This window comes from Zingiber officinale, chromosome 2B (genome assembly GCF_018446385.1).
Source record: "Zingiber officinale cultivar Zhangliang chromosome 2B, Zo_v1.1, whole genome shotgun sequence".
Classification (NCBI taxonomy): Eukaryota; Viridiplantae; Streptophyta; class Magnoliopsida; order Zingiberales; family Zingiberaceae; genus Zingiber; species Zingiber officinale.
Window position 1 is genome coordinate 130,182,653 of NC_055989.1, and position 9,151 is coordinate 130,191,803.

General features: G+C 46.2%; 2 protein-coding genes across 2 annotated transcripts; both read right to left on the minus strand.

The window, feature by feature from the left end:
- Nucleotides 1-5,161: 5,161 nt before the first annotated feature.
- On the minus strand, nt 5,162-6,336 carry LOC122047191 (transcription factor SRM1-like). Its single transcript, XM_042608307.1, has 2 exons — nt 5,776-6,336; nt 5,162-5,703 (listed from the first exon to the last, which is right to left on the minus strand). The coding sequence occupies exons 1-2, from the start codon at nt 6,111-6,113 to the stop codon at nt 5,424-5,426; spliced, it is 618 nt and encodes a 205-aa protein (XP_042464241.1). The 5' UTR covers nt 6,114-6,336; the 3' UTR covers nt 5,162-5,423.
- A 436-nt stretch (nt 6,337-6,772) lies between these two features.
- Nucleotides 6,773-8,537, minus strand: LOC122047190 (protein ASPARTIC PROTEASE IN GUARD CELL 2-like). The gene has a single exon (XM_042608306.1). It carries the CDS (start codon nt 8,384-8,386, stop codon nt 6,866-6,868), a length of 1,521 nt encoding a protein of 506 aa, XP_042464240.1. The 5' UTR covers nt 8,387-8,537; the 3' UTR covers nt 6,773-6,865.
- Nucleotides 8,538-9,151: the final 614 nt, after the last annotated feature.

Genomic DNA, 9,151 nt, shown 5'->3' on the forward strand with positions numbered 1-9,151 from the left:
TCTCTCCCCTTCTTCTCGTCGGAGGTGTTGCAAAGATGTCCTCCTTCCTCTCGCGGAGCCGCCTCAGAGCCATCCCCTTCTCCTCCTCTCGCCGGCGACTTCTCTAGCGACCGCCTTTGCCAGGGAGGCTGACGTCGCCTCCCTCTCCTTATACGTGACGTCACAACATACATTTCTCTGTTTCGATGTCCACAGCCCTTCGCAGCAGCCTTTACACGCTACTGCTAGTCCATGCGCCGACTCAGTTCCGGTTCTGATTTTGTGTTGTTGTATGCCGACCCATGTGTTGATCCAATTGGTGTGTTGTGTTCCAGCCTTTGTGTTGTCATTGTGTTCCAGCTTGTAATCCGTGGTCGTATGTCGGACGGTGTGTTCTGGGTCTAGTCTTCTTGTTGTTTTATCCCGGTCTGCGTGCTGGTGTTTTATCCCGGTCTGTGTGCTAGTATTCTATCCCGGTCTGTGTGCTAGTATTCTATCCCGGCTTACATGCCGATGTTTTATCCCGGCCTGCATGCCGGTGTTTTATCCCGACTTGCAGCTCGACTTCCAGCTCCATGACGCATCCGACTCCGCTTCGTCAGATCCAGGCCTTTATCCGAATCGAGCATCATCTACTCTTCCCAGTCGCTACCACTCGAGCAACGTCCCTTTCGAGGGTGCCCCCTGGGGCGAGCGTACGTTCTCCGTTCATATTCTATGCATATTTCATTATTTTATGGCTTAGTCTTGTACTCATATATTCGTTGGATCTGTCTCGAGCATCGGGGTATCGGGGGTTGGATCAACCCGGTCGCTGGCTGCAGGTAGCGTTGACCAGAGGACTTTTGAAGACTTGGTCAATATAGAAGCCATCTCAGCACACTCCCCTCCGGGACACCGCGACTCGGTCAACATTCCATCCACCTCACCCGACGGTCCATCCGACTTAGCTTCCGGACGGGATCATTGTTATTCTTTATCGATACTTTGTTCCATTGTGTCGTCTTCTCTGACTTTGAATTTGCCTTTCCTCTTTGCTTCCTTTTGTCTTATCGGACGAATGTGGACTTCAGAATCATCCAAATCAATAGTTGTATGATGTTGAAGTGTTACTCCCGATTCAGATGTCCTTGTTTTCTTATTAGAGTAATGAGCAACTGATTGTGAAGTGTATTTCTCAGACTTTTTGAGAACCCTCCATACATGCATATACTTAAAATCCTTGTTATTGTTGTTGGCTTTCCACATATTCAATGCATTCTCTAATACATTCTCGTCACTCTAATCACTTGGACGATGAGTATAAAATTATTATAGATGGCAGAAAATTCATTTATCATCCGTGTAAACCTTTAATAATGTGATGTCAGTCGCTGATAGCTTCTCGTCATAGATCCAATGGGGCGATGTTTGTTATAATAATCAACTATACATTTCCAAAAAGCTTGATCCTTCTAATCATTACCAATGAGTGCATTGGTGTTGATAGTTGCTAATGATTTCACAAGGAGCACGTCTTCATTGAGAGATCAAAATATGTTGTGGCAATTTCCCTTGGTCAAGTTTGACCAGTTTGACTAAGCTTGAGTTGAGTTAAGCTTGAGTCGGGATTTGAGTTTTGATGTTTGACAATATATGGAGATTGTTAGGGCAATCGTCCGGTTGTGGAGATGGTCAAAGGGTTGACCAGGTTGATGAAAATACAAGTCAAGTAGGTCAGGGATGACAGGAGACTTGACTGGATAAGTCCTAACTGGAGGTTAGGCGTCTGTAAGTCCTAACTGGAGGTTAGGCGTCCGTAAGTCCTAAACTAGAGGTTAGGCAGTGGTGAAGTCCTAACTGGAGTTTAGGCAGTGGTGGAAGTCCTAACTGGAGGTTAGGCAAAGGAGAAAGTCCTGGTGAGGAGCCAGACAATTGGGAAGTCCTAGTGAGAAGCCAGGCAATTAGAAATTCCAAGTGTGATCTTGGCAAGGGAGAAAGTCCTAGTGAGGAGCCAGACATTTGGAAAGTCCAAGTGTGATCTTGGCAAGGGAGAAAGTCTTGGTAAGGAGCCAGGCAATTGGGAAGTCCAAGAGTGATCTTGGCAAAGGTTGTAAGTCCAAGCATGTGGTCTTGGCAAGGTAAGTCCTAGTGTGACTTGGCAAGGATAATTCGATAACTAGGATGAGGCCGAAGGAAGCTCTTGAAGGCAAGGCGTGAAGGATGGGGAGATATCTGAGGGACGCAAGCCTCATGGAGGAGGCTAGAAGGCTAGTTCGAGGTTGGTCAAGTGCGGTGGTATAATCCGACAACTAGGATGAGACCGAAGGAATCTCATGAAGGCAAGACGTGAAGGATGGGAGATATCCGAGGGATGTAAAGTTGATGGAGGAGTCTAGAAGGCTATAGGTTGGTCGAGTATGGCCAAATGCTAGGCATGGAGACCCAACAGGTCATGGTTGACCAAGAGTTGGGTTGGAGACTTTGGACTTGAGTTTGAGTCAAGCCTAGGTTGGTTAATTGATCTAGCGATCGATTGAACCAGGGTCCAATCGATCAGCCGATCGATTGGAGTGTGCTGCGATTATGGGAAGGCCCAATTGATCGGTCGATCGATTGGGATGTGAAATCGCGAGCACAAGGGCTTTCCCAATCGATCGGACGATCGATTGGGAGCTGCCAATCGATCGGTCGATCGATTGGGTAGCAGAAGCTCTCGAGTGGACGCGAGAGCATAGAAAGACTCTGAATCCATCGGGCGATCGATTCAGGCAGTCCCAATCGATCGATCGATCGATTGGGAAGTGACCGTTGCACAGGAAACGAGCGATGGACGGTTGGGATGGAGTAGTGCTGACATGTCAATCGATTGGGGATGGATTGGATCGATTGGAAGCACTGTTTAAAGTCTGTGCGATCTTGTCCTATGAGCTCACAGCAATTTTTCGGCGATCTTCTCCGAGCTTCTCCGCCAGTTCTTGAAGGCTCTTGGGGTGCATCCCCAAGGTTCAAGAGGCAATAACAATCAACAAGTAAGCAAGAAGAAGGGTGTATTTTAGTTGTATTTTTGTATCTTCTTATTGTGTGAGTGTTGTAGTGTTGTGTGTGTTTGTATGAGGCTTCTCCGCCTCCTGCTGCGACTGAGAAGGAGTTGTTTACTAGTGGAGAGTGCTCGAGTGTGTGGATCCTTAGATTAGTCACCTCTTCTTGAGATGAATACCAAGTAAATCCGAGTGTTAGCATTGTGGTTGTTTTTGTCTTTGTATTCCGCTGCACATCATCAAGACGAAGCAAACGACGCAAGGAGCACGACGAAACGCTATTCACCCCCCTCTAGCGGGCATATCGGTCCCAACAAAATCTTCATTTCAATTCATTTTCTCCGATTCAACTTCATGCTCTTCTTGTGATGAGTGTGGTGACCACTGAGTTACTAAAACAGATGGTAGTGTTCGAGATTCTTTGTAGTTGATAGATAGATCAATAGTAGTCATTCTTAGGGGTGATCGCAGATCGGGTTGGTTCGATTATTAGGATAAAAAACTATCCAGCCCTACTAGATCAGATAATATAATATCAGGACCTACATCTGGTCTTATATCCGACGGTTATTATATATCAGATATCCGATGGGTTATCAATCATTTGAATATCCGACCCTGTACCAATGAAATATAAAATATAAATATAAAACAAAAAAAAAAATTTTAAAACGATAATAGACATTATTCATTACTCGTTGTAGCAGCTAATCGTCAGTAGCTACTACAACGTGTAGCAGTTTATCGACAGTAACTACTATAACGTGTAACAACTTATTGACAGTAGTTGCTACAAGTAGGGGTGATCACGGATCGGGTTGATTCGGTTATTGGGATAAAAAACTATCCGACCCTACTATATCGGATAATGCAATATCAGGACCCTACATCCGACATGATATCAGGCGATTTTTTTTTTCAGTTTGATTCGGGTCGGTATAAACGGGTTGGTCAGTTTGGCGGATTGACTGCTCACCCCTAGTCCTTCTTGATTCATTTCAAAGTATGACTGCTGGTTGAGTAGGAGAAAATACGTAAGAATAAGACATCCCAAGTTGGTTACTCATGGCTGACTAATTTTAGAGTTGATACATACCAAAGCTTTGGGAATTTGGAGGATATTATGGAATATATGAAATATTTAAAAAATTTGGAGGGTATTATGTGAGAGAAAGAAAATATGAGGATATTAGATATTTGGAGAAATGCAAGTATAAATGAAAGGAAGAAATAATAAATAGAGAGCAAAGATAACGATGAGAAGAATGAAACAAATGAAATCGATCGTTTATTTATAGATTTTTTTAAAAATTAAAAAAATTAAATTTTAACGGTTGAACAACGTCTAAAAATTAACCGTTGTTCAACGACAGACAATGGCTAAAAATTAGCCGTTGTTCGACGACAGACAACGGCTAATTTTTATTAGTCGTATGTTCTCTATTTTTTTTTACAAATATCAAAAATATTTTAATATAAAAAAATATAAATAGATTGAAGAAGCGGATCCGTAACCATAAAGCCGTTTTTAAAATTAAACCGAAAAACCTTCCTCCACTATGAGACTCCACTACGAGAGGGAGGTTTTTCGGCCTTGCCAGCTTACCGGAGTTTTTAGTATGGATGCTCTTAATTACAAACAAAAAGAATTCTTGTTTTTTTTCTTCTTAAGACCAGGTAATGCCTGGAAAGTTTATATTCAAAGACACTAGTTTTCATTTGCTTTCGAGAGAACTTCTTGGAGGTTATAGAACAATCAGCATCATTGTGCACCAAATTGGATGACCGCTTGTTGCTCCGGAGTATTCAATTAGCTCCTTTTCCGAGACAGTAAATTAATAATCTATTTATCTATTTTCATGAGTATAAAAAAGAACACGTATCAAGAAACTTTCTCTATGAATCTTTTCATTTAACCTGAACAACAAGAATCTTAAGATCTCTTCCTGCATAAATTTACAAACTGAAACAATTTCTAGCAGCATTAGATTTCAGGAAAAGAACACTTGATCAGATATTTAACAGCAAGATAGTCTCTTTTCCCTTGTTCCACCTTCCAAGTAAAGGAAGAACAGCACGGAGAGGTCAGACCAAACAATAAAAAAACACAGAAGAAAATGTCTGCAAAATCAATGCAATCTGTCAACATGACACCCCTTATATACACTTGCTGTAAAAGCTTCATAATTCTGAACTTTGTTTGTCATCAAAGAAAATCAATTAAGTTGAGCATACAAGTAATACCAAGGCTTGTAATAGCTGCTCTTTTTCCTAACTCCTAAAACCACTAACCAAGCAATCAATGATCAGCTCTGAGACTACGCTAGTAAAAACGATAGCAGGCTTCTGCTTATTTGAGTAGACGATAGCAATGCAAAACATGAAATTGGCACCTTCTTCTTGCTCAGTTGGCACGCACTGTTGCTATCGATCAGTTGGAGGAAATGGATATCTCGGCTGAAGGGTTTGGCTGACCGTCGGCGCGGCTGCAATTGGTACCCGAGTAGCCGATGAGGCTCCACCGCTTGCACTGGTGATATCGTGGATGCTGGTCCTTCGCCGTTCTTTGTTCGACGAATTCAACCGATTGAAGAACTTCTGTGCGTGGCTTGCAACCTGTGTAGGAGTCCTGGATATGACAAAGTTGCGCGAAATGCTCCTCCAATCTCCTTTGCCAAAAGTTTCGAGTCCAAGAAGAAACAATCTGCAGGACATACGATAAAAGAAGCTATCGCTTAACCTCTTCATTGATGGAAAGATTTGAGTAGGAATTCACCTGTGCTCCTCCTCAGTCCATGTGATTCCTTTCCGGCGTTCTTGATCTTTAAATGCTCTGCGACGACGAATCCAAGAATCGCCATGCGACTGCCCCACATGTTGGTCCGGCGAATATGGGTAGCAAGGGAGAGGAACTAGGCCAGCTTCAATATTCTGGACGTCGTGTAGTAAAATCTGATAGTGGTGTATCAACTCATCGTTGGTTTTGCCAGGCACAGCCATGGCAATTCTCTTCAACTGGTCGCTGCAACCCTCGGGCAAAGTCGCCAAGGCATTCTCAAATGCCTTGTCCTGCTCCCTAGTCCATGAAAGACTATATCTTTCATTTTCGGCCATAATCGTCGCTGACTTTCGAATTTAATGCATCAATAACATCAATAAGAACACAGAGGGAAACGAAGAAGATGCATTCAGATGAACAACTAATACCAGTACAAACTACATAGAGTAATCAATCTGTTCTTGCGTACCAGAAAACTGCGATTGCGGCGGAGAGAGAGAGAGAGAGAGAGAGAGAGAGAGAGAGAGAGAGAGAGGCGATTGTCTGGAAGCCTCGGTGAAGAAGGACAAAACCCAACGGTGGAGAGTTCCTTCGCGTCTTATGGGAGAGCGCGTCTTATGGGAGAGCGCTAGTTGTCGCCGAAAAGGAGAAAAACCCTATTTTTAATACTCCAATCCCTCGCCCCAACCGGTTCGGCCGGCTTGAACCGCAAATATTTTCTTTTTAGGAAAAAAAACAAACCCTACACCGAATACAGAAAGCACTCAAGACTCGGTCTTGGAACAAGCAACAAAAGCAATCAGCGATTTGAATATACTCCAAATCTTGCTCACTGAATCACTGCGATTCATTGAAACCGAGGCCGCGGCCTAGGCCATGGCTTTGTCCATAGCTTTTTGTCTCTTCCCTTTGCTTTAGGGGATTCGCATAGGAATTGAATCACTGTCCGCCATTGCTGCGGCTTGAGCAAAGGACAAAGAGGAATTCCATCTTGTGCCAAAAACCATAATTCAGTGATCTCGGAAGAACTCGTGATGTATCTACAATGTTCATTGCGATTGATTCGAAGACGTTCTGAAAGTAGTGTTTAGCACGTGTTTGGTCCGAAGCCTACGAAGCCGTTTGCGGCGTCGAAGGTGATCTGGATTCCCTCCTGCTGTATGTTTCCCATGATCGACAGCCCCGACGTCGACGGCGCGAAGGCGAAGCAGAACCTCCCGGCGTCGTCCACTGGGATCAGGAAGTTCCGCGCCGGCAGCGTCAGTATCGCCCCCCCGGCGAAGTAGAAGGACACGGTCGGGACCCGCACGCTCTCGTACCCGCTCAGGTCGTAGCACGTGTCGAAGATTGAGGTCGCCGGCGCCCGTGGTAGCCCCGCCGTGGCGCTGGCGAAGGCGTCCCGCAGCGTGGCGTAGGCCGTGGGCGGCAGGCGGGTGACTGCTGTTCCGGTGTCCATCACGACCCCGCCCTCGCCCTCTTCGGAGAGACGGAAGACGTCCTCCCGCACCGGCAGCCGCCAGCCACCGACGCCGAGGCCGACGAGGCGAACGTAGTAGAAGCTCGGCGCACGGAGGTTGCGGGTTAGGGGGACCCAAACGGCCCCCACCGGCACGGCTGACGTCCGGCCGAAGATTAATGACCCGGCGGCGGCGCCGCCGCCGCCACGGCTGGAGAGGCAGTAGCTGAAGGCGCCGCCAGCCTGGCCGCCGAGCTGGCCGACGAAGGACATCGGCCCCCAGCCAAGCCCCAGCAAGCCGGCGGCGCCGACGAAGAGGCCGCGGTTACTGTGGCCACACCCGATGGCCACGTCACGCACCGCGACGTTGCCGAACGTCAGCGTCTCCAGGGCGAGGGTGCCCCTCGTGTAGGACCCGTCGCTGTAGGACACCTCATAGCGGCAGTCGCCGGCGTAGCAGCCGGAGTCACCGGAGACGAGGAAGCCGCAGATGGGGGAGCTGCAGGCGACCCTCGCGAAGGAGGCTGACTCTGCAGGGTCGAACACCGGGTCGGACTGAGCGTAGCATTGCGCGCAGGGGCGGCATTGGATCCACACGATGTCGCTACCGGAGTCGACCACCATGTACTGGTCCCGTGGCGGGACGCCGACGCCGACCCGGACAAAAAACTCACCGCTCCCCTGCTCAAGACCGGAGACCACCTCCGAGCCGAAGTCGTCAACATGGTATCCTCCGAGACGTCGATAGAGGAAGGCAAGGCGGAGGGCGTCTCGCTGCAAGCGGTGGTCTAGGCGGTGGCGCCGATCAGAGAAGTTGCGGCCGGAGAATGCGTCTCGGTGAAGCAAGTCCAGCGAAAGCTTACCGTTGTTGGCCGGGTTGGGAAGGCGGTGGTGGTGCCCGGCGGCGGCGAGGTCTCGGAGATGAACGAGATGGAATTCAGTGGCGCCGGCGATGAAGAGACCCAAGTGAAGTAATACTAAAAACAGAGGCGTAGCAGAGGACGCGACCATGGCTGTGCTCAGTGGCGCAGTGAAGACAGAAACAGAGGCAGAAGCTGAATTTATTATTGCTGGCGTGCTTCTGTAACCTAATATTTCTGCACGACTTCCATTTAAAATAATATTTCGATCGAAATCCAACATTTGAATCATCGTTGTGGACTTGTAGCTTTCAGTGACCTACTTTCCAGCAAAAGACAGAGGGAGAACGAGCTCTTCGTTCGAAGCAGATTACAACTTGGATTGGAGATGGTAAAAGATGATTTAAACCTGAAAACAATGAATCACTAAATCAAATGAACTAATCGGTGGAGAAGGCGCCAAAGGAGTTGAAATATAAAAAGAGGGGACAGATTGAGCGAAGCAGAGGACCACTCTACAACCTACTTTGGATTCATGCTGAACTAGTGCACTTGCGTGTGTGTTTGTGCAAGGCCTTGTTCTTAATGGCTTCACACTCAGCATGCTCTAAACAGACAAAGCAATGCCATAAAGATGACCAAGAAACAGATTTTCTTCTGATTTATCGCTTAAAAGAAAGAACTTGCCTTTTTACCATTCCCTTCAAATGAGTGTTCCTTTTGTTTAAGTATTTTGCAGAGATGATGTAGCCATTAAAATAACTCAAGCTTTTAGGTAATTGAGTGACCTTCTTAGTTGAAAAGCCTAGCTAGTTCACAGATCAGTGAAGTGTATATGATGCATCCACTTGTTTGTCCTGTTCATCTTTTTGTTTGTCTAGAATTTGGTCAAAAAGTTGCAAGTTGAAAGTATGAGAAGTTGTTCAGAATGCAACAAGAAATCAACTGTTGAATTTTATTTCTTTGTTAGATTATTAGATGATGGACTTAACACACGATCTTTATCATTAAGAATTAAATCTGATATTTTTTGATTGGATGTGCTTACATGTTAGGT